At 41.4% G+C, this 25,150-nt stretch overlaps 3 protein-coding genes and 1 long non-coding RNA gene across 4 annotated transcripts in view; 3 read left to right on the top strand and 1 right to left on the bottom strand.

Moving 5' to 3' along the window:
* sptbn4a (spectrin, beta, non-erythrocytic 4a) overlaps window positions 1-4,459 on the bottom strand; it is a 24,019-nt gene extending 19,560 nt beyond the window's left edge. Inside the window, exons 1-2 of the mRNA XM_083530784.1 lie at window positions 3,733-4,459; window positions 3,258-3,381 (exon numbers count right to left, since the gene is read on the bottom strand). Coding sequence (XP_083386910.1) covers window positions 3,258-3,380 — 123 coding nt within the window. The 5' untranslated portion in view covers window position 3,381; window positions 3,733-4,459. The remainder of the gene's footprint in view (window positions 1-3,257; window positions 3,382-3,732) is intronic.
* A 193-nt stretch (window positions 4,460-4,652) lies between these two features.
* On the top strand, window positions 4,653-16,674 carry LOC310720365 (immunoglobulin lambda-1 light chain-like). The gene is made up of 7 exons (XM_083530897.1): window positions 4,653-4,780; window positions 9,788-9,912; window positions 10,005-10,153; window positions 11,809-11,920; window positions 12,013-12,334; window positions 15,794-15,831; window positions 16,174-16,674. Exons 1-7 carry the CDS (start codon window positions 4,668-4,670, stop codon window positions 16,494-16,496), a joined length of 1,182 nt encoding a protein of 393 aa, XP_083387023.1. The 5' UTR covers window positions 4,653-4,667; the 3' UTR covers window positions 16,497-16,674.
* A 326-nt stretch (window positions 16,675-17,000) lies between these two features.
* On the top strand, window positions 17,001-18,042 carry LOC310720375. Its single transcript, XR_014531721.1, has 2 exons — window positions 17,001-17,078; window positions 17,141-18,042. It is a non-coding gene; the product is annotated as an uncharacterized lncRNA (long non-coding RNA).
* Window positions 18,043-21,433: 3,391 nt separating this feature from the next.
* nccrp1 (P1, F-box associated domain containing) lies at window positions 21,434-25,058 on the top strand. The gene is made up of 6 exons (XM_083530883.1): window positions 21,434-21,712; window positions 22,218-22,304; window positions 22,961-23,057; window positions 23,637-23,732; window positions 23,923-24,061; window positions 24,290-25,058. The coding sequence occupies exons 1-6, from the start codon at window positions 21,571-21,573 to the stop codon at window positions 24,434-24,436; spliced, it is 708 nt and encodes a 235-aa protein (XP_083387009.1). The 5' UTR covers window positions 21,434-21,570; the 3' UTR covers window positions 24,437-25,058.
* The last annotated feature ends 92 nt before the right edge of the window (window positions 25,059-25,150 follow it).

Raw genomic sequence — 25,150 nt, 5'->3', positions numbered from 1 at the left:
CAGACTCACCTGCATTACGTAAATGACACCTGACAGTCACAACGCTTCACCTGTCTCCCTACCTGACAGTCACAACGCTTCACCTGTCTCACCTACCTGACAGTCACAACGCTTCACCTGTCTCACCTACCTGACAGTCACAACGCTTCACCTGTCTCACCTACCTGACAGTCACAAGGCTTCACCTGTCTCACCTACCTGACAGTCACAACGCTTCACCTGTCTCACCTACCTGATAGTCACAAGGCTTCACCTGTCTCACCTACCTGACAGTCACAACGCTTCACCTGTCTCACCTACCTGATAGTCACAAGGCTTCACCTGTCGCACCTACCTGACAGTCACAACGCTTCACCTCTCACCTACCTGACAGTCACAAGGCTTCACCTGTCTCACCTACCTGACAGTCACAACGCTTCACCTGTCTCACCTACCTGACAGTCACAACGCTTCACCTGTCTCACCTACCTGATAGTCACAAGGCTTCACCTGTCGCACCTACCTGACAGTCACAACGCTTCACCTCTCACCTACCTGACAGTCACAAGGCTTCACCTGTCTCACCTACCTGACAGTCACAACGCTTCACCTGTCTCACCTACCTGACAGTCACAACGCTTCACCTCTCACCTACCTGACAGTCACAAGGCTTCACCTGTCTCACCTACCTGACAGTCACAACGCTTCACCTGTCTCACCTACCTGACAGTCACAACGCTTCACCTCTCACCTACCTGACAGTCGCAAGGCTTCACCTGTCTCACCTACCTGACAGTCACAACGCTTCACCTGTCTCACCTACCTGACAGTCACAACGCTTCACCTGTCTCACCTACCTGACAGTCACAACGCTTCACCTGTCTCCCCACTTGACAGACAGAAGGACTTTCCTGTCTCACCTACTTGACAAATTCTCAAGAACTCACCTTAATGAGTCTCCAAGACTCACCTGTCTTACCTACATGACAGTCTCCAGAAATTACTGTTATTAATTGCCCATTGATATTAATTGACCCTTGACAGACACTGAAGGTGAAACACTGAAGCTGCCCAGGAGAACACAGACTGAGATTCATGACCAGCTCCTGGCATGTCACTGTGATGGAACTCTGCAAAACCTGAAGGCTCTAAAGCTGTAGTCTTTTTAAATATTTCTTCTGTAAGCTCTGAGATCAGGCAGGAGAAATCACAGCGCAGAAGCACAGAGATTCGGCTGGCTAAAATCGCGTTACACTTCGGTGCACACCGTAATTGCAGAAATGTTCAGCTTTTAAAGGAAGCAGTGGGACAGAGAAGGTGGACACACAATATTAACCTGCACCACACACAACATGTATCTGTCTCAACTACATCACTGTCTCCAGGGCTCACCTGTCTTATCTACATCACTGTCTCCAGGGCTCACCTGTCTTATCTACATCACTGTCTCCAGGGCTCACCTGTCTTATCTACATCACTGTCTCCAGGACTCACCTGTCTTATCTACATCACTGTCTCCAGGACTCATGTGTTTTACCTACATACCATAGCTGATGGAAACAGCTGTATTTAAAATCTTAAAACCCAAACTGCACAAACATATAGCGGTCAGCTATTAGCTAGCTGAGTGAGTTTGAGAGCTAGCGATCCAGATCTTCTGTAGCTGTTTTGCAGTATAAAAGCTCAGAATCACTCAATTGTTCCATATACGGTATAACATACTGCTCCTACAGACTACTTATCTGCAGCTAGTTAGCCACATTAGGTAAATAACGTGTACTAGCAATTAATTTTTTAAACCTAAAGCTTTGAAACCCCAGCAGCATGTGGAGAAGGTAGCTAGCTGGTGTCAGCATATTTTGTGACTAAAAACACCTGAGGACTTTTTCTGCTAATTGGATCTTCCTAAAAAGGAAGAAGCAGGTAATTGCTGGATGGGTGCTTTTACTTTCAGTCAAGCGAATTATTACTAAAGCAGCAGAATTTGTACTCCTATAGTTAATGCTAGTTAGCATTTAGCCTCATAGGTTTCCAAGCAAACAAAAACCAAGGACTGGGCAATATTAGCAACTACAAATGTAAACGTCATAAATGAAGAATAGAAAGTGAGTTGGATCGGTGCTGAGGGGAAACTCGGCTAATCGGTCTGTCTGTAAACTGAGCGCTAACACTGAGAGGGCCTTGAAGCTAAATTAGCAAATCCTGATCGAGCTTCAAACCTTACATACACGCTAACGTCCCCCACACATACATACACACATACAAACACACAAACCATACCTAACATCACACTACTACACACAATTACTGTAACATGTACTAGCATGCTAACATAACACACTCTACAGCAGGTTTCCTTGAACATATCTCACAATCTTACCCATCACCTGTCTCACTGCTCTGCCTCTCCCACAACCCATCACCTGTCTCACTGCTCTGCCTCTCCCACAACCCATCACCTGTCTCACTGCTCTGCCTCTCCCACAACCCATCACCTGTCTCACTGCTCTGCCTCTCCCACAACCCATCACCTGTCTCACTGCTCTGCCTCTTCCACAACCCATCACCTGTCTCACTGCTCTGCCTCTCCCACAACCCATCACCTGTCTCACTGCTCTGCCTCTCCCACAACCCATCACCTGTCTCACTGCTCTCTCTCCCACAACCCATCACCTGTCTCACTGCACTGTCTCTCCCACAACCCACCACCTGTCTCACTGCTCTGCCTCTCCCACAACCCATCACCTGTCTCACTGCTCTGCCTCTCCCACAACCCATCACCTGTCTCACTGCTCTGCCTCTCCCACAACCCATCACCTGTCTCACTGCTCTCTCTCCCACAACCCATCACCTGTCTCACTGCTCTCTCTCCCACAACCCACTACCTGTCTCACTGCTCTGTCTCTCCCACAACCCATCACCTGTCTCACTGCTCTCTCTCCCACAACCCATCACATGTCTCACTGCTCTGCCTCTCCCACAACCCATCACATGTCTCACTGCTCTGCCTCTCCCACAACCCATCACATGTCTCACTGCTCTGCCTCTCCCACAACCCATCACATGTCTCACTGCTCTGTCTATGCCTCAACCCTTTGCATGATAGTCTTCGTCTGGTCACCGCTCCTGTATTTCTCCATTATGCACACCTTTATTGCGACTGTTTATCTTCCAGCCGGTATATTCCTCTCTCTTGTTTTCTTTGTCATCTGACTTTTGCTCCTTCTCGTCTCACCTTCTCGTCTCTTTATCTATCCTTTGTTCCACGTGTCACTCACCTGCTCGATTTTGGCCAGCCATTCTTTGTTGCGAGCCAGTTCGGCCATGAAGGCCTGGTGTTTCATCCATTTTCTGTGCAGCTTCTGAGCCTCATCCCGCCCGCCCTCACGAGGCATGAGCATCCTAACACACACACACACACACACACACACACACACACACACACACACACACACACACACACACACACAAAGTCAGTGGGGCCAGGTATGACACCCACAGCCCAGCATATATGACTAACTACATTACACGAAGGCATACACGCTCTCTCTCTCTCTCTCTCTCTCTCTCTCTCTCTCTCTCTCTCTCTTTCTCTCTCTCTCACGCTCTCACACCCCTATAGTGCAGCAATCAAGGACTAGGCCTGACATAACCAGACAGAGCCTCCATCTGTCCGTAATTCCAACACACCATTAAATACCCACTCACCTCCACACACACACACACACACACACTCAGCAGCAGCAGCAGCACCTTGGCAGTATCAGCAGCAGCAATAGCAGCAATGATGATGGGAAGCTCAGAGCATGAAGCTCCTCTGGGTCCTCATGCCATCCAGGTTTGCCTCCACAGCAGAGTGCTGCAGTATCCACACGTCAGGACGTCGCTCCAAAGAACACGTTCCAAGAGGAAACACACTGTACTGCTGGATCCTTATGTGTCCGAACCAGGAATATCACTGATCCATTCACATGGTGAAAAGGCTCCAACCGAAGAGATGGAGAGGGAAAAAAGATGGCAATGTATGTGTGTAAAGATGCTCCAGGTCCTGCACCGCGTCGGCTCACTACACTGTCCCAATGTCGAGCTGAGATGGAAGGGGCAGGGTGGGAGGAGCCAACGGTGTGTGCATATGTGTGTGTGTTTGCGTGTGTGTGTGTGTGTGTGTGTGTGTGTGTGTGTGTGTGGGATGGGGTGGGGTGGAAAGATAAAGAGAGAGAGAGAGAGAGAGAGAGAGAGAGAGAGAGAGAGAGAGCAGGTTTAGAGAGAGAATCTAAAAATACAAGACTTCAATGGAACACACACACACACACACACACACACACAAACAGATGGATATGACGGTTGTGTTGGAAAAAATCCCAGTATTTAAATTCAGTGTTGGTAATCATGCACACACACATGCACTCTTATGAGCACACACACACACACACACACACACACTCATGAGCACATACACGGTGGTAGGTCGGTCTGGTGTGATGCTAGTGCACCATGCTGCAGTGGCTTCTGTTCCACACACAGACACACGACATAGCACTGTGTACTGCAGTGTGTGTGTGTGTATGTGTGTGTGTGAGTGTGTGAGAGAGAAAGAGAGTGAGAAAGAGAGAGAGAGAGAGAGAGAGAGAGAGAGAGAGAGAGATGGAGATGGAGGAGGGGAAGGAAGGAGTGGCAAAGATGGAGCGATGGGGGGTGGAGGGGAACCAAGGAGTGGGAAAAAATGCAAGAGAGGGAGAGACAGAAAGACACAGAGAGGACAACAGGAAGTAAAAGAAAGACGAAAGGGAGGGTTAAGCAGGTAATGTATCCTGGTAGGAATGAGAGAGAGAGAGAGAGAGAGAGAGAGAGAGAGAGAGAGAGAGAGAGAGACAGACAGACAGACAGACAGACAGACAGACAGACAGACAGACAGACAGACAGACAGATAGAGAGGGAGAGAGTAAAGACAGGATGAGCTGGTTACATGGACAAGGAGAGAGAGACATAAGGGAAACCCACACGGGGGACAGAAAGATGGAGACAGAAAGGACAGACAGTCTTTAAACATCACTTTGTCTTCTTTTTAAAAAATAAACTATTTATTTATTTGTGATAATTAACATATTGAAGAGGAATTAGAGGGAAAGAAATTATCTAAAAGAAATATGGTTATTCTCTCACTTTTCTGTTCATCATTCAATCCTTTACCTGTCTCACACCTATCTTCCTTTCTTATTTCTTTACCTGTCTCACTGCTCTGTATTCCACAATCATCACCTGTCTCACTGCTTTGTCTCTCCCACAATCCTCACCTGTCTCACTGCTCTGTCTCTCCCACAATCCTCACCTGTCTCACTGCTGTCTCTCCCACAATCCTCACCTGTCTCACTGCTGTCTCTCCCACAATCCTCACCTGTCTCACAGCTGTCTCTCCCACAATCCTCACCTGTCTCACTGCTGTCTCTCCCACAATCCTCACCTGTCTTACTGCTCTGTATCCCACAATCCTCACCTGTCTCACTGCTCTGTATCCCACAATCCTCACCTGTCTCACTGCTGTCTCTCCCACAATCCTCACCTGTCTCACTGCTCTGTATCCCACAATCCTCACCTGTCTCACTGCTCTGTATCCCACAATCCTCACCTGTCTCACTGCTGTCTCTCCCACAATCCTTACCTGTCTCACTGCTCTGTATCCCACAACCCTCACCTGTCTCACTGCTGTCTCTCCCACAATCCTCACCTGTCTCACTGCTCTGTATCCCACAATCCTCACCTGTCTCACTGCTGTCTCTCCCACAATCCTTACCTGTCTCACTGCTCTGTATCCCACAATCCTCACCTGTCTCACTGCTGTCTCTCCCACAATCCTCACCTGTCTCACTGCTCTGTATCCCACAATCCTCACCTGTCTCACTGCTGTCTCTCCCACAATCCTCACCTGTCTCACTGCTCTGTATCCCACAATCCTCACCTGTCTCACTGCTGTCTCTCCCACAATCCTCACCTGTCTCACTGCTGTCTCTCCCACAATCCTCACCTGTCTCACTGCTCTGTATCCCACAATCCTCACCTGTCTCACTGCTGTCTCTCCCACAATCCTCACCTGTCTCACTGCTCTGTATCCCAGAATCCTCACCTGTCTCACTGCTGTCTCTCCCACAATCCTCACCTGTCTTACTGCTTTGTATCCCACAATCCTCACCTGTCTCACTGCTGTCTCTCCCACAATCCTCACCTGTCTCACTGCTCTGTATCCCACAATCCTCACCTGTCTTACTGCTGTCTCTCCCACAATCCTCACCTGTCTTACTACTCTGTATATCCAACATTCCATCATTTTCATGTTCTCCAGTTCACACCATTTACTGATGATGATTATTATTTTGCACCGGTGGGCATCAATCCACCTCTTAATATCATCATTATTATAATATTATAATTATTATATCTCGCAACAAAATCCACTGAATAATTAAAGCATCCACTCAGCTTTTGGAAATCGAAAGAGTCGACTCTTATTGGTGAGTCAAACAAAATGATCCGACTCACCAATAAGAGTCGGATCATTTTGTTTGACTCACCAATAAGAGTCAAACAAAATGATCCGACTCACTAAAAGTTACATAACTATCGCGGCTTTTGGAAGTAACTCTCACCTGGAGACGAAGATGAGTGTGTGTGTGTGTGTGTGTGTGTGTGTGTGTGTGTGTGTGTGTGTGTGTGTGTGTGTGTGTGTGTGTGTTTTCGCTCTACAAATTCCTTGTCTAGTTATATTAAATATATATGACATAACCAAAAAAAAAAAAAAAAAAAAAGACATATCACTGTTAACTTAAACGCCGACTCGAAGATAAAGAAAATATCTGGGATAATTTATTTTACATGGAGAAGTTTATTTAAAAAAAAAAGTGTGCTGTAAACACACGCACATTATTACACAGATATGTTCTGTATTCAACGTGTATTTTTATGCATTTGCTGACACCTAGTGGTAAGAAGGATTAAGTGCACTAGTGTCCTAACGCAGTCCTGCTGTATTACAAATCAAATTATTATTGGTTTTTATTTCATAGACAGAAGTGCTTTTTCTTGATTTTATGGTTAAACCCTAAACCTTCTTTTCAATGTCCCGGACTAAAAGCAATAAAATAATGCACTGAAGGAACTTTTACAGTACAACATGATCATCATGGCTAAATCAGAGCTAGCTAGCTTCTCAGCCCAACAAAATAGACATTTTACAAATGTCAATAAGGTTCACTGTATATAACTGAACCATATCAAGCTGGGATATTTATTGAATAATGACTCTAAAGTGCAATGCTAACAACATTAATGCAGCAAGGACACAAATTTGGACAACCTCCATTTGGGGTTTAAATCTGTGCGTGGTGGTATGTGATGTAACATAAATTCATATGACTGAACTTTCATAGTACGCAGGTTATAGCTCCTAAAAAATGAGCCAGACTTGGGTAGCAGGGAAAAATATACAAGCTATTGTTTAACTAGGTTATTTTTTAAAGCTAATTACCCAGTGTTAGCTAAAGGGCCTAGGTGCTAATAAATGTCCTTATTCATGTTTGGTAATTATGCTTATTCTAATTCTAATTAAGTATTCTTATTCTAATTCTAATCTTATGCTAATTATCCTTATTCATGTTTGGTAATTATGCCAGCAACCATACAGTACTTATATACATGGTGAACACCACCAGTTATATTTAGGATTTAGCAACGACTCCCTGTATACACTGGAAACTGAATGGAAATGCATTTAGAATAAACATCTTTTTTGAGAGAGAGAGAGAGAGAGAGAGAGAGAGAGAGAGAGAGAGAGAGAGAGAAGCCCTGATGTGGCCATTTTCCCCTCAGAGATGACAGAGTCCTAATCAATGTGTGGACGTCCTCTCTCACTCAGGATACACCTGTTGGTCTAAAATCTGTATTTTCAGCTACATGAAAATAATGAGGTTTCTCTCTTTCACTCTGTATGTTTCCACCTTCAAAAACCATAGTGTTTTAGATCTGGAGTGTTTCATGTTCAACTCAGTGAACATTAGGATTCCACATCATATCTGGAATCAGTGAATTGATCATTTCTGGTGAAAATAAAAATTAACCATCTGGAGACATACCAGCACCATTTGGATCCCACTTCATGTAGAGTTTGGACATTGAACCTTTTCAAATGTTTAAATGTTTTGGCATGGAGGTGTTGGTGTTGGATCTATGATGAGTGTCTAACTGAGTGTATAAGACTGTAGAAAGGACATTACTCATAATTCTAGAGTTTTGTATTGTTTGTAAGATTTATAATCACACTTTTGATGTTACCCAAATAAGGATGTGTTCACCTTTTGAGTCTGGTTCCTCTCAAGGTTTCTTCCTCATTCATCTAGGAAGTTTTTTCTTGCCACAGTCACCCCAGGCTGCTCATCAGGGGTAAATACACATCATTTACTTTAATTCTTAAATTCTGTAAAGCTGCTTCCAGACATTGTCGACTGTGAGAAGCACTATTGAAATAAACTAGACTTGAACTTGAATAACACACACACATACCTGCAGGTCTGAGATCTCTGTAGAGACTTTTCAGTCCATTAATTCCACTGGTTTTGTAAATTGTTAAAAGAAAATTTTAATATTTTATTGCTCTTTTTTGTTCATTTTAGAAAATATTAATTAAAAATATAAAGTTAAATATATGCTATATTAAAGATTTTAGGGAAAAATGTAATTATCTCATTTGGGAAGGTGCTGACCTGGAGGGTGAGAGTCTGGGTGCAATGAGTGACGGTCTTGTCCCAAATAGGGCCTCCATTGATGGTTGTGATTCTACATAGAGTCTGCAGCAGTTGGATGAGGAAGTTGAGGTGGGTTTCCTGGCTGATAAAATTCTTAAATGCTCCCGAGTCAATCAGCAAGTAAAAAATGTGGCCTTGAGCACCATGAAATTCGAGCTGATCCCGGCCGATAGAGAACTTGAGGGCATGAATAGTAGGCACCTTGGGACAGTGTGAGGAGCTTCTCTACAGGTTTTTTGCAATGTGACAAGTGGTCTAAGAAACACCAGTTCTGTGAAATGTGCATAAGTGAAAATTGCTCTGCTTCAAGAAAGGTCATGGAATTAACAAAAAGACTTCAGTAGACAAGGCCACACTGTCAATATGAAACCAAGAGATGCAGATGAATCAAAGGAATGGAAAAATCATTGAGTAAAGATAAAAAAAATAAAGTAAAGATAAAGTGAGCACATCGTTTGCACAGTTTTTGTGATTAACAGGTTCCGTATATAACGTTTGAGGTGTGTGTGTGTGTGTGTGTGTGTGTGTGGATTTAAAATTAATTCCTAACATGTTCCTGAATAAGAGGCAGTGAAGTGGACATTCAGAACAGCGTCCATCCGTCCCTCAGTCCAGATGATCTACTGAACTCTATGGTGCTGTCGGCCTCTACAGTTTAACTCACACTGACTCATCATACATCACGCATGGAGAAACACACTCAGGATACACCTGCTGCTCCTCATGCTGCCATTTTTACTTTATGTAAATGACGATGTTCTTTTGGGAAATGTAGAGGGAGATGTTCTGCATGTTACTGATTTATTTCATCTACAGAAATCATATCAGAAATGACTGAGATCAGCTGATTAAAAAGAGTCTTTGTAAGAAAAGGATGTGTATCAGAGTGTTGATGGTGTTAATAATGACAGGAAGGTGAGGGTTCAGTATGTAGTACACCACTGTGAAGATGCTCAGCTGTGGTGTGTGTTGTTGAGCGTCTCCTCCCTCTGCCCCTCCTCCTGTCTCTCTTATAGCACGTCCCTGCAGTCTCTCCTTTATCTGCTCCTCACGCTGATCATCTCTTCACTCAGCACCAGAGTCCCATCACACACGGACACCATGCTGCCAGCGCTCTGCTCTCTCTTCACTGCTCTCTCATGTAAGATTTCACAACTCTGGAGATCATCAGCATTTGGGCTCCATCTAATTTGAGCATGAAGCCATGTAACATGTGTGCTGTTTTTATTCCAGGTGTCAGTGGTGTGACTGTGGTGACGCAGAAGCCTCCCGTTCTCACACTGACTCAGGGACAGACAGCCACCATGGACTGTAATCTGGGGACTGTTACTGAAAGTGCTGCACGCTTTTATAAACAGGTTCCAGAAGAAGTTCCTCAGTATGTGATAAGACATCGTCAGGCCTGGAGCAATCCTGAATATGGCTCTGGTTTCTCGTCTCCTAAATTCACATCAACATGTTCATCTCCATCAGACTGTAAGTTAGTGATCAGTAATGTAGAGGTGGGAGATTCAGCAGTTTATTACTGTCACACATGGGACAGCTCTGCTAAAGAGCAGGTATCACAGTGATGTTTACCATGACAAAAACCTCCTCACTGCTCACACTCACTTCTTCTTTCACACAACACGAGAAACAACAAAAACTTCAAAAAAGTTGAACTGAAGTGGAAACTCACTCGATGTTCACTAAAGACATTTCAAATTCTTCATAGTGAAAGATCACATATGCGGTATAAGCTTTTATTACACATTTATGACATTATAAAAAGTATAAACACTATCATAAGGCTTCCTTCACAATCTTAAAAAAACGGATCAAAAGAAAAATGAGCTAAACAGATTAATATGAATGGAAAGAGTTCGATAAATCAGAGTTTTGGTAAACTTTAGTTGAACAGAGTTGAAGTCAACGTGTAGCTCACAGTGTTTATTGTGAATGAGAGACTCTACATAGTGCTTGTGTAACCATGTATAACTAGTTGATTGACATTTCAGTGGCCATCTAATCATTGTGCATGTATGTAGAAGTCCTGCCCCTTCATGTTGAGTGCTAGTGAGGAAACCATTTTGGGGGGTTTTCTGTTAAAGTGAATTCTGTGGAATGAGAAAAAAAATTCAAAGAAGATAAAATGCTTTCATAAGTGTTTGTTCTTAGATTTTGGTAATTTTCACCAGGATGTACGTATCTTCTGCCATGTGAGATGCCTTACTCTCACCAGTGGTTGACAAAGTTCAGTTGTCTCAGTGGGGTTTTTCTTTTTTGTTTTTGTTGTTTCAAAACCCAATTTTAGTTCTTGTCTCTTTCCTTGTTATCACAAAAAAATACACTGAAACAGAACACATGTCTTAAAAGCGATCTTCTGCAATCTGAGATGCTAAGACTTTGAATTAGCAGCAAAGCAGGATGTGAGGAACTGTATTCCCTGATAAACCCCTGATAAAAATGAACAAATTTGGTATGGGAATTGGGGTGAGAATCACCTATTTTGTCAGCACCTTTGGACAAGTCAAAAGCTGCTCTCTATTTTCCATCTAGTGAGTGGACAAAGATTGGATAACGTCAGACATGTCCTCTTGGCTAACATACTGAAACACTTCTTTAATGACTGCAGTGTGCATCCGTCCCTCAGTCCAGATGATCTACTGAACTCTATGGTGCTATCAGTCTCTACAGTTTAACTTACATTGACTCATTCAACATCACGGATGGAGAAACACACTCAGGATACACCTGCTGTTCCTTGTGCCAGTTTAACTTTATGTAAATGATGATGTTCTTCTGGGAAATGTAGAGGGAGATGTTTTGCATGTTACTGATTTATTTCATCTACAGAAATTGTATCAGAAAGGACTTTGAGATCAGCTGATTAAAAAGAGTCTTTGTAAGAAAAGGATGTGTATCAGAGTGTTGATGGTGTTAATAATGACAGGAAGGTGAGGGTTCAGTATGTAGTACACCACTGTGGAGATGCTCAGCTGTGGTGTGTGTTGTTGAGCATCTCCTCCCTCTGCCCCTCCTCCTGTCTCTCTTATAGTCTCTCCTTTATCTGCTCCTCACGCTGATCATCTCTTCACTCAGCACCAGAGTCCCATCACACACGGACACCATGCTGCCAGCGCTCTGCTCTCTCTTCACTGCTCTCTCATGTAAGATTTCACAACTCTGGAGATCATCAGCATTTGGGCTCCATCTAATGTGAGCATGAAGCCATGTAACATGTGTGCTGTTTTTATTCCAGGTGTCAGTGGTGTGACTGTGGTGACGCAGAAGCCTCCTGTTCTCACACTGACTCAGGGACAGACGGCCACCATGGACTGTAATCTGGGGACTGTTACTGGTAGTGCTGCACGCTTTTATAAACAGGTTCCAGAAGGAGTTCCTCAGCATGTCATTAGACATCATCAGACCTGGAGCAATCCTAAATATGGGTCTGGTTTCTCGTCTCCTAAATTCACATCTACATGTTCATCTAAATCAGACTGTAAAGTAATAATCAGTAATGTAGAGGTGGGAGATTCAGCAGTGTATTACTGTAAGGCATGGGACAACTCTGTTAACGAGTGGGTATCACAGTGATGTTCACCATGACAAAAACCTCCTCACTGCTCACACTCACTTCTGCTTTCACACAACATGAGAAACAACAAAAATCTGAACTTCAAATCACTGGAACTGAAGTGGAAACTCACTTGATGTTTACTAAAGACACTTTTACAGTAGAATATCACAGATACGGTACAAGCTTTTATTCCATATTAATGAAATAAGATCCATATGGTTCATGATTCCAGCAACATTTTCAGATCAGTCTTTTGGCTTTGATGAACACAGGATGATCAGGTGATCTCCATTTGATAGATGAATAAAGATTTACTCTGAAAGTTGCTGATTAGGGATGATTTTAGTTGGTAAACACAAGGTCATGAGAAGATCCTTAGAGTGTTTCAGGGAATGCTAAGATCTGAAGCAATTCTGGACCTGGTTCATTATTTTTCTCTGTATTTTCTCTTTAGAATTGAAAGTGAGATGTTTATGGAATAAAATGAATATGTGTATTTAATCTTTGCCTGTTCCTGTTTCCATCATTGCTTTTAGAATAGCAGAGGATTGAGTTCTACACATTGGACTGTAGCTATGACTGGACCCTCAGTGTGATTCCTGCTGAAATCTCTCTTCAGAACTTTATAAGACTTTCTCCATGATCTTTGGAAGCACAAAACTGCTGCTGAATCTAGATGTTCAGTACAATCTGTGTCCAACACTGAGTCATAAAACCCACTAATTCAATAATCCACTCTTCCCTAAAATATCTTCAGAGTCAGAATCAACACTGCAGTTTGTCCTCAGTACAGAAAATCCATCAGCATTTCCTTGAAATATAATAATTGTACCTTATGGTGTAGAAAAGCTGGTGTTGGGTGCTCATGTAAAAATCCATCTGTAAAACCTCTGTAAATGCAGAGCTACTGCTTTTAATAGAAAAAAAGAAATGGCAGAAACATGAACTAAACAGAATTTAAGTGAGTTTATAACATCAAATTTTTGTAGGACAAGGATCACTGGGAGCTTTGGGGAAGAATGTGATTAGCTCATTGTGGACGGCACTGACCCGGAGGTTGAGGAGCTGAGTGCAGTAAGTGATGGTCTTTTCCCAAAGTGGGGAGTCTATTAATGGTTTTTATTCCACATGGTGTCCACAGCAGTTAGATGGGGAGGATGGGGTGGGTCTCTTTCCTGGTTGATGAAATTCCTAAAAGCTTCCGACTCAATCAGCAAAGTCAAACATGTGACCTTCAGTACCGTTGCGTTCAAGCTCTCAGACACTACAGAACGCCACTCGAGGGCATGGACAAATATTCTGTAGGTACCTTGGGGCAGTGTGAGGAGCTACTCATCAGGTTCAGTTCTGTGAAATGTGCCGAAGTGAAAAGTACCTCTGCACCAGAAAAACCTTTACTCAGCTTATTGAATGAAAAAAATGCAGACAAATCCAAATCGAAAGGTAAAATCAAAGTGAAGCACAAAAAGTGTGTTACAGTGTGTTTATCAGAGCTTGTTCATTCATCAGACAAACTAAAGTGGACTTCAGAACAGCGTCCATCCAGCGACCAGATAATCTACTGAACTCTATGGTGCTGTCGGTCTCTACACTTTAACTCACACTGACTCATCATACATCACGCATGGAGAAACACTCAGGATACACCTGCTGCTCCTCACGCTGCCATTTTAACTTTATGTAAATGACGATGTTCTTCTGGGAAATGTAGAGGGAGATGTTCTGCATGTTACTGATTTATTTCATCTACAGAAATTGTATCAGAAATGATTTTGAGATCAGCTGATTAAAAAGAGTCTTTGTAAGAAAAGGATGTGTATCAGAGTGTTGATGGCGTTAATAATGACAGGAAGGTGAGGGTTCAGTATGTAGTACACCACTGTGGAGATGCTCAGCTGTGGTGTGTGTTGTTGAGCGTCTCCTCCCTCTGCCCCTCCTCCTGTCTCTCTTATAGCACGTCCCTGCAGTCTCTCCTTTATCTGCTCCTCACGCTGATCATCTCTTCACTCAGCACCAGAGTCCCATCACACACAGACACCATGCTGCCAGCGCTCTGCTCTCTCTTCACTGCTCTCTCATGTAAGATTTCACAACTCTGGAGATCATCAGCATTTGGGCTCCATCTAATGTGAGCATATATGTGCTGTTTTTATTCCAGGTGTCAGTGGTGTGACTGTGGTGACACAGAAGCCTCCTGTTCTCACACTGACTCAGGGACAGACGGCCACCATGGACTGTAATCTGGGGATCAATAGTGGTGCACGATGGTACAGACAGGTTCCAGGAGGAGTTCCTCAGTATGTTTTGAGGAATTATCATGACTGGAGCTCTCCTCAATATGGATCTGGTTTTTCGTCTCCTAAATTCAAATCAACAATCTCTTCTGTATCTGAATATACATTAATAATCAGTAATGTAGAGGTGGGAGATTCAGCAGTTTATTACTGTAACACATGGGACGGCCCTGCTAAAGAGCAGGTATCACGGTGATGTTCACCATGACAAAAACCTCCTCACTGCTCACACTCACTTCTGCTTTCACACAACATGAGAAACAACGAAATCCTTAATAATTTAAACTGAAGTGGAAACTTCACTGAAGACATTTTAAATTCGTCACAGTAGAAGATCAGATATGGCACAAGCTTTTAGTCCACATTTATGAAATCAGATCCAGATGTTCATGATTCCATTCACATTCTCAGTTGTTCTATTCGGTGAAGACTGAACTTTGTCTGGGCCTGAAGACACTCTTGCATTGTCATGTCTAAATGTTTTTAGGTTGTTGTCTTGCTAAAAGGTGAAACACTGCCACAGTCTGAGGAAGTTTCCTCTCAGGAGCAGGTCTTCATTAAAGACCTCTCTACATTTGCTTGTATTCAAACACACTATTCCAGTCACTGCTAATGAGAAGCACTTCCATAGCTTGATGCTCCCACCATCATGCTTCATCACTGGAATACGATTAGCCAGTTAATAAACAGGACCCGGATTATGGTAGACATGGTTCATCAGAGTTCAGCCTTAAGAGATTACATTTTTGCTTCTTCAGTTCAGAGAATGTTTTTTTTCTCATGCTGCAGAGTTCTATATGTTCCTACTACATGGCTTTGACTCAGGAGTGGTTTCTGTCCTGATTGTTGGAGTATTTTTTAAATGAGATTAACTCCAGCAGGTTCTGTCTTCTCTGTGGAGGAATTCTAAATTGCTATTTAAAATCAACATTGAAGTCACCTCACTGTCAAGGGCTCTTCAAACCTTATTACTGAGTTTGGTGAGACACCAGCTTTAAGTAATAATGTCCAAAAGGACATGGAATGGGATCTTAAGGGTGCAGGAATGTGTGCTGATTGTAGACAGGAGAAGAACGAGCTGAAATCTGGAGGATGTTTTAGTTCTTCTGCTTTCACTTCTGTATCTGAGGAGGTTTTTGTATGGGTGAGGACGCTGAATGAATCACTGTGGTATTCGGTCAAGGAACAAAGCTGATCGTCAGCGGTAAGTAAAACCTTCTCAGCTCTTTTTTCATAAACTAGACTTCTACACTGCTTCACTTTCACACTGCATGTTCTAACATCAACTTTTATTCCTTTATTCAGTTTGAGAAGTTTATTTTCACACTTCATATGCGTTTTACTGGTTCTAAAATATAAGACACAGAACTTTTTTTGTCTGAAATGAATCTCTCCATTTCTGGTTTTCTGTCATACAGACAGATTTATGATTTCAGTCTGAATGGAAAAGTTCCATCATTGATATAAAAATGTTCTTCATTCCTCTCTGTACATGAGATTTATGTTCTTCTGGTTAATGAATATCTCCTGCTGTGTGTGGAATCAGACGCTGCTCTCCCGGCTCCTGTTCTGAACCTTCTCCCTCCGTCCAGTGAAGAGCTGAAGTCTACAAAAGCCACTCTGGTGTGTTTGGCCAACGACGTGACCGGTGGTTTTGCTGATGTGCGTTGGCTCGTGAACGGGAACCCGGTCACCAGTGGAGTCATCACTGGCTCTGCACAGCAGCAAGCCAATAAGAAATTCTCCCTGAGCAGCTATTTGACCATCGACAGCTCCGAGTGGGAAAACGACAAAGTCATAACGTGTGAAGTGTCTGCTGGAGGAAAAGCCGCATCGGTGAAGATCAAGAAGTCTGAATGCAGTGAATGAACCTGATCACAGCTTTGACCTGTTTATTGTTTAACTGTAGAAATGATTTAAAATCTGTAGTTTAATGTGTAGAAAATAATTCAAATAATTGAGAATAAAAAGTCCTGATGCTGCAATCACTTTGCTTTTGTGTTTGAGGAATCAGATGAAGGTTAATAAAGTGCATTACAGAAAAAAGTATTCAGTTTGTTCATGATTATTCAATCTCAATGATCATCTCACACACATCCAATCAAAAAAAAAAAAAAAACCCCAGAGAATTACAGCAGGATTTGATCACATTCATTGTTCATGCTAACACAAAAGTGGAACCTGCTGAAGCATTATAGACTGAATAACTAGTACAAATATGGTGTGGAAATTGTCCTCCAGAACCAACTTGTAGTTCTAATCAATGTGTGAACGTCGTCTCTCACTCAGGATACACCTGCTGGCCCCAGATCTATAATTTTAGCTTCATGTAAATGATGTGGTTTCTCTCTTTCACTTCTCTATGAGTGGAAAAACTCATTAATGCATGAAATGAATTTTTGTTAAGGGACTACATGTACAAGTTTACTCAGAAGAGAAAAATATTTCGTTGTAGTAATAGTGCACGTATGCAGGATTTCAGGGAGTAATAGTGCACGTATGCAGGATTTCAGGGAGTAATAGTGCACGTATGCAGGATTTCAGTGAGTAATACCTTGCGATAGCTTTTGATGGTTCAGGCAATGGCCTGGTGTCTGCTGCTGTGTGACTTCATACCAGTCAACCTCGCATTTGTTGTGGATTTAAAAGGATTGAAGGTGATTGAGGATTAGAGCTGAAAGAAACCTTTTATGAACTCAATTAAAACTCAGGTAAACTCATTTTTACCTTTACATTTTTTCTTTTTAGAAAAGATATTACAATGCATTTGACGTTATACAAGAAACTATAAACGTAGTGAATAAATTAATGTATTGAATCCTAGAAAGCATTTCTTTATTTGGTGGTACAGTCACCCCGTTTATCGCTGTAGTGACATGCCCAAAACCGACCGCGAGAAACGAATTTTCGTGATAAATAGACGCCACCCAAAAAATGCTTTTTGTTTATTGTTCAAGCCACAAATCAATCTTTTGGGCGACATCGTAGGGCTTGCCGAAAAAAATCAAACAAAGTTTACAGCGAAAGCAAACGAAAGACTCAGGACAGCGACTCGAGATTGAACTGTCAGATGGATGCGCAAATGATGCTTCCCATTTCCACAACTGTGCGCATTGTAGCCAGCAGCCAATTATAATCCACGTTAAATGTATGGGCCATTCCGATTGGCCAGATTTGTTTCTCCAGACGCATAAAGAGGATTTTCAGCCTCCCAGCACCGCGATTTCGTACACAACGCTACGTGTTCTCTGTCTCGTGTAAATGTATGATACACACTGTACTGTATTTTAGGTATTCTTTTACTTCATATTCAAATTAATAATTATATTTTTATTAATTTCAACATAAAACTCCATTAAAGCAATTTACTATAAGTTAAGATTTTACGACATAAATCGGGAGGATTCGCGAAAAAGTAATAGTTATGTGCCAAACTGAAAACCGCGAGATTCTAACCGCGATAAATCGAGGGACGACTGTATATGGTTTTGGCCGGGCAAACTCTGCTGCCACCTTGTGGTTATTCATCATAACTTGTGCTGTTACTCAGAAAGCAATTATTGATTGATGAGTGGGACATTTTTCTGCCTGTGTGTACAGGAGATTATTATGCAATTGTTTCAGAACCTTTTTGAACATGTTGGATGTGTTGAAACAGCATGGCTGAGATCAACAAGAACAGATGTCCTCAATGAACCTGCTTATCCAGCCTTTAACACATATTTAACTTAAACTACATAAGGAAGGTTTGACCAGTCCATACAAGCTCATAGATCTGTATGATGAATTGTATGCACCATGGACATGAACATGATGATGTTTCCTGGGTTTTCTCTGAGTAAACCCGTAAAGGCAGCAGATACCAATTTTTCTATGATCTTTTTAAAGTTGCAGTAATTATTGAATGAATGTAGACTAATAAAAAAACAACCCAGCCGACACGAATGACATGGAAAGGCAGGTAAAGACGTGTCGAAGTGCCTCCTCAGTGTAGTCCTTTCTGCCCTATCCTGATCCTGTTTTTTTTTTTTTTTTATCTTTATATTTTACACATTTTATCTCCACATTTTATCTTCTATTTATATTATTCACATCCTATACTTAACTATTTTCATTGCTTTACATTTAAAGGCAACAAAACCTCCAATTTACCAACCTATCACGCAACTGTGAGATAAAGCAAGAACCTCAGGGCCTCAAAAGCACCAGTGTATTTCTCTTTTTTAAGCTCATGATTATACAGACAGAGCAGCTGACAGTAGGCTCACTGTAGGTGTGTTTTATTAGTTACCTGGGTGTGTTGCAGATTGTCCTACAAATCTAAAACACACACAAGACACAGTGTATTTATATAGTTTTGTAGATATAGTACAGATTTCAGACCCTTCCCACTCATACAACAATAAAGACTATGTGTGATTAATGTTCAGTGTTTATAGTCAGTACGTGTGGGAGAGCTGCATTCGTTTAGAAACAATACACGGTCTCTAATGCATAATTACAGTCACACAGTTGAATTCGTTCAATTCTATTGTATTTGCATGTCAAAAATCTGTTATGGTGTTAAATACTTACTTGAATATATATATATCATAGTCAATATTCTTATTTTATTAATTAACTATAATTTTTAATAATAATTATTATTATTCATTATTATATATATATTTAATATTTTCTTTGACTACCACAATGATAAGGACATTTTTCTCTTGTTTGTTCGTTTTTGTTTATGTAATTTAGAAATGAGCTCGTAATATATACTCTCACTTGAGCCACAACTGTAATGTAAATCCTTTGAAATAGCTGAACTTTGACCTCATACCTTGGCAGCAGGTTTATTAGCACACGCCACACCCTTCCTCTTATCTAAACACAAGACACGAAGACTGCGTGAGAAAATAATCCGTTCTGACTTTTAGCATTAAAGTATCCTACTGTATTTACCTTCAGGCTTCACGTAAAAAAAGGTCAGATATGTGACAAGTCAAGTTCAGACGAATATGAAAAATTATAATAATCAATCATTATTAATAATAATAATAATAATAATAATAATAATAATAATAATAATACTATCAGTAGAAATGTTTACGATTTCTCTCACTTTTTTTCCACATTACCTTCACAGTTGGACCCAAAAATGGAAATTAATTCCTTTATCCATAATTTATTTACAGCAAATAAAACATTTACAACAAGGTAAACAGTCTATAACATCTATAAAATATAAAATCTATCTGATTGCATCTGGTATTATAAGTTTCAGGGTGATGTAAAGACTTGAATGAACCCTGGACTAGAATTTCGTTCTGTAGGATCATCGTTTCCATAGTAACAGCTGATCTACAGGGGGTTTTATGGTAAACACATCATGTACCCTGAGGTTAATAATAAACAGAAACACAATGACACGTCATCAATATGGTGAGATTTTGAGTAACATCTTTATTTAACATGTACAGAAGGAGTCTCCAGTGTCAGCGGTTTGTAGCAGAGATAAAGACTCCTGGTGTTCAGATCTTCCGAGCTGATGAGTTTACTCTTTCATCAGTATTTTTTAATCCTATTCAATTCACAGAGAAAAGAAAGGCCGGTGATGAAACGAGTTTTTAGAGAGGAACTATTTGTTTCTGGGATTTCGAAATGTGGAATCGTTTCCAAACTGAGATGATGTCAGTGGAATAAAACACTGAGAAGTTCTTCTGTTTCTTCTGTTTCACAACGTCCACACGCTCGCTGCCACAATCAGTTATGGTTAATATCCATGATGCTGTGATGCTGCTGCCTCCAGAACATGCTCTTATGCAGGATGCACAGAAAAATTAATTACTGATCACAAAGAATGTTTTAGATGCAGCATCCTGGATAAAATCCATAAGCAGTTGTGGCAGTGTGTGCATGATCTTGTGCCCAGTACATGAGGAGAACATGAACATGATCTTCTAGAGCATATGCACAAAAAAACTGAAGTGCTTATTACGAGGAAACCATGTAAAACAATGCTTGTTATGTCGAGATAACGAGAAAACAGGAAAGGCAAAAAACCTATCATTTCTAATCAGGATTTATATCGATAGAGAAAGAGAGAGAGAGAGAGAGAGAGAGAGAGAGAGAGAGAGAGAGAGAGAGAGAGAGAGAGAGAAAGAGAGAGAGAGAGAGAGAGCGAGAGAGAGAGAGAGATTAAAACAGAAAGAGAGAGGGAGGGAGAGAGAGAGAGAGAGAGAGAGAGAGAGAGAGAGAGAGAGAGAGAGAGAGAGAGATTAAAACAGAAAGAGAGAGAGGGAGAGAGAGAGAGAGAGAGAGAGAGAGAGAGAGAGAGAGAGAGAGAGAGAGATTAAAACAGAAAGAGAGAGGGAGAGAGAGAAAGAGAGAGAGAGAGAGAGAGAGAGAGAGAGAGAGAGAGAGAGATTAAAACAGAAAGAGAGAGAGAGAGAGAGAGAGAGAGAGAGAGAGAGAGAGAGAGAGAGAGAGAGAGAGAGAGAGAGAGAGATTAAAACAGAAAGAGACAGACAGACAGACAGACAGACAGACAGACAGACAGACAGATAGATAGATAGATAGATAGATAGATAGATAGATAGATAGATAGATAGATAGATAGATAGATAGATAGATAGATAGGCTCTTATATTATATAAATAAATATATATATATATATATATATATATATATATATATATATATATATATATATATATATATATATATAGTATAGCATTATGCATTACAATATTCTAAGCATTATGCATGGACTCATGACTTTGGTACCCTTATAATCTCCATGGCCACTGAATAAACAGCAGAAAGTGGGCTCGATGCGGATTGGGACACAGCCCTGAGGGTGGGGGGTGTGGTAGCGCCTGATATACGGCCTCGGCTTCTTCCTGCTTTCTGCCAAAGCGCACCAAAGGCAGAAGGAGAAAACCAGAAAGATCTTCAAATGGCCGACTGGAAGCAGAAATGCAATTCCGAGTGGCAGCTGGCGGCTAAAGGAGTTCCTTTACCAGACAACGTGGACTGGAAATCCGTGTACGAAAAGAAACCGCTGGAGCGAAATTTACTGAAGAACACGTCGCCGCACGGTATAGTAGTGACGTCACAAATACTTATACAATCTGCGTTCACATTGTAGCAATAATTCGATTGCGTTTTGAGGAGTTCAGTTATCCGGAGTGGAAAACCACAGCATCTGTTAACAATTTTCCAAAGTGTACGCGTTTATTTTCTACCATTCTGTTCATTGTGCAAAGTGGAGACCGGTTTAACTAAATAAACCAGATTAGATTTCGGTTGATGAGATCCTCAAAAACGGTTTGTTTGTGTTAAACATGATTGTACATTCACTACTACACTTACACGACGTAGTGAAATGTGTAATAGTTATAATTGCGTAGTTGTCAAATTCAAAACTTCATTCCCACTTTGGATGTAATCTTCAGTGGGATTAACGGGATTACTAATTTGGGCGTTCCTTTGGGATTGCGCAATAGGGGCGTCATTGCCAAGTTCACATGGAGAAAATGAGTGAACTCTGAGTGTTCATTTTCCCACAGTCCTCTCATTTATTCTTCCTTTATTCTTTTACAGGTTTGACTCCTGACATTCCGCCTCCTGAACGCGAGGTCACAGGAATACCTCCAGACCCCAATCTGCCACAGCAGCATAAACCGATGGGTAAAACTCTGCTTTATGTAAATAATATTACATTGAATAACAATACTATTTAATAATATAATAAAATTTCTGCATATGGCATTGTATATAAATATCTCCCGCCGTCATGGAAGACTTTATCTTCATTGCATCCATGAATTTTACTTCTAGATTTGTAAAATGTTAAGTATATCATATTAAATTCACTAATACCAGTCTATTGTTTGATTCAATGATCATTCCCAAAGGTAATGTTCGTATTTAGACAGTGAAAGTAAGGCATATATTCACAGACAGGTTACTTATGTCGTACTTTTCAAGATCCTCAATCGTCTGTGTGAAGGTCTCCACTATGGAAGTGTCAAAGTTACGGAATCGTTACTTCATATATTACGCCAGTGATTTCATTTGATGAGCTCACCAGTAAAGGCCAGTGCCCACATTTGGCACTGTGGCACTAATTAATTAAGAGAAAATTCACTCCTTGGGATAAACACTGTCCCAGATTAAAGTGTGTCTCCTCGAACGTTCTGTGGAGGAAAACATCTTAATGGAAAGGGACTTTTTAATTCGTTCTGCATGACATATTTTGGTTCCAGCAAAGTGAAAAATGCTCAGAATGATCACAAGTTATCTGATAATCATAATTCCAGTATGGTGTGTCATGTCTGTTTCAGGTGATTTCACAGGGTGGAGCACGAGTAACGAGCGGCTGCCAATGGACACCAGTGGAATTCCACCAGGTGTCGTGGTGTGCTATTGGCCAAACTACAGGTGGGTGAAGTTCTCCAGTCAGGAGACAACAGAAAAATCAATATATTGTGATCATGGCCATCACATGTGCACCAAAAAGATCAAAATAATACAAAAAAAGCATACAATCATAATCCACATTAGCGTGTTAAACATCTCGAATGCAGTCTTGCAAGAGGATTGATGACACATTCTGCTCTTGCACACTGCACTGAAGGTTGTTTTGCTTCTCAAACCACTGACCACAGTTTAAAGTGTGGAGAAAGACTAAAACTTCTGACTTCCTGCTCTGCACAATTTACATTGTTAATGGTCCTGCAGTCATTGTACATTATTTGTAAAAATTCTTCAACTTCCATACAATTGATGTGTTTTATATTTATCAGGCGAAGACTTTAGTTTCACCTCGAACCTGTCAAGCAACCTGCCAATATTTTCCCGAAGATATGAATCCGAAGACTTTGTATAATTTATGCTATAATATATAATTAGAGTAGAGAATGGAGGATAATAAATAGAACATTATTGATGTACATCCGATAAGGGATGATCTTCTGGCCATGATGTTATTTGTGACATGGCCTTGGCATTTCCTCTCAGCTGGTTCTCCATGGAGCAGAGAGTTGATCTGAAGGCTGAAGGACTGTGGGACGAACTGCTCGATAAGTTCCAGCCGGACATAGCCATAGAGGACTGGTATGTAATAAACGCTTATTACAGCCGTAGATATGAAGGGATGGAGAGGAACAAACATTTATTACAGGCACGTTAATTTGTTAGATTTGGTTTGTCAAAAGTTATTTATGTGCTGTGTTGTCATACAGTTGATATTTGACTACCGAGTGTGTGTGTGTGTGTGTGTGTGTGTGTGTGTGTGTGTGTGTAGGTATGAGGAGAGTCAACTCCATGCCTCCATCTATGAGCTTCATGTAAAACTCTTAGCTGCTGATGGCAAAACCATGATTAAGGAGTACAAATGTGCTCCCACTGAGGACCTGGAGGTCTATTCACACAACTGGAAACAGGTCTCTCTTACACACACACACACACACACACACACACACACACACACACACACACACACAGAGACACACACTACACAGAGCTCCCTTTTTTCTAACCAGAATAGAATTGCATTATTGCGATTATACATAATTGTGTGTGTGTGTGTGTGTGTGTGTGTGTGTGTGTGTGTGTGTGTGTGTGTGTGTGTGTGTGTGTGTGTGTGTGTGTGTGTGTGTGTGTGTGTGCAGGTCTCACACGTGTTCTCAGGCTACGGGCCCGGTGTGAGATACGTTCACTTCAATCACAAAGTGAAAACCAAATTCATGGTGGAATTCTTTGGTACCATGGTCACTGGTAGCTCCGTTGTCATCAAGGCGAACAAGTCCAACCCGTGATACTACAAGACACCCGGAGGTCTACTGAACACCTTCCTCCTGTATGGAAGCCATGATTGCAAGCCATGCACTATTAAAAGACGCGCAAATGCCACGCACCTTTCTGTTCTGTAACACTGTACTAACGCATGAGGCTGGACTTTTTCTGCAGAGGTTCAGCTCAGCTCTTCTAAATGAATTGCACTCTTCCGTTAACCAAAGTATTCTCAACACAAAGGACTAATATTGTTGCTAGTTATGGTTTATGGCCATTATTTTCCTTCAAGTCAATTGTTGTGGGTGTTATACCTCGGTTCCACCGGCAGAGGGAGACAAAGGACAGGAACAATAAAGTAAGCCTCGGATTACCTCCAAGACCTGGAAAACCTGTAGATTTCTGTTTTAATGTTTATTTTACATTCATAGGAAAAATTTAACATTTTCTGTTGCTTTGGCTTTGTTTAGCAAGTTTATGCTTTGTGGTTTCTCATGATAAGGGAACGGGTGCTTAAAACTTCCTCACAGGCTTTCCACATTAAATGTAACCGTAAACAGACATGTTATCCATAAATAAATACAAAATGGCAATCAAATGGCATATTGTTGTGGTATAAGAGCAATAAAACACTTCAACATGTGCAAATAGTGACTTCATCACACCATCATGTTTTTGCTTATTTTCTTATACCAGTAAAACCTGGTGAGTTTCATTTCTCATGTAAATGCTCAACTTTT

The sequence above is a fragment of the Silurus aristotelis genome (genome assembly GCF_946808225.1).
Source record: "Silurus aristotelis genome assembly, chromosome: 26".
In the NCBI taxonomy this organism is placed as follows: Eukaryota; Metazoa; Chordata; class Actinopteri; order Siluriformes; family Siluridae; genus Silurus; species Silurus aristotelis.
Note: the sequence above shows the minus strand (reverse complement) of the source record. Positions and strands in the feature narration are given on the sequence as shown.

Coding starts and splice junctions, on each gene's coding strand:
- LOC310720365 (XM_083530897.1), top strand. CDS start 4,668: ATGGGGGGTGGAGGGGAACCAAGGAGTGGGAAAAAATGCAAGAGAGGG. Junction 4,781..9,787: donor CGAAAGGGAGGGTTAAGCAG/GTAATGTATCCT, acceptor TCTCTCTTATAG/CACGTCCCTGCAGTCTCTCC. Junction 11,921..12,012: donor TCTCTTCACTGCTCTCTCAT/GTAAGATTTCAC, acceptor TTTTTATTCCAG/GTGTCAGTGGTGTGACTGTG.
- nccrp1 (XM_083530883.1), top strand. CDS start 21,571: ATGGCCGACTGGAAGCAGAAATGCAATTCCGAGTGGCAGCTGGCGGCT. Junction 22,305..22,960: donor ACAGCAGCATAAACCGATGG/GTAAAACTCTGC, acceptor TGTCTGTTTCAG/GTGATTTCACAGGGTGGAGC. Junction 23,058..23,636: donor TGCTATTGGCCAAACTACAG/GTGGGTGAAGTT, acceptor ATTTCCTCTCAG/CTGGTTCTCCATGGAGCAGA.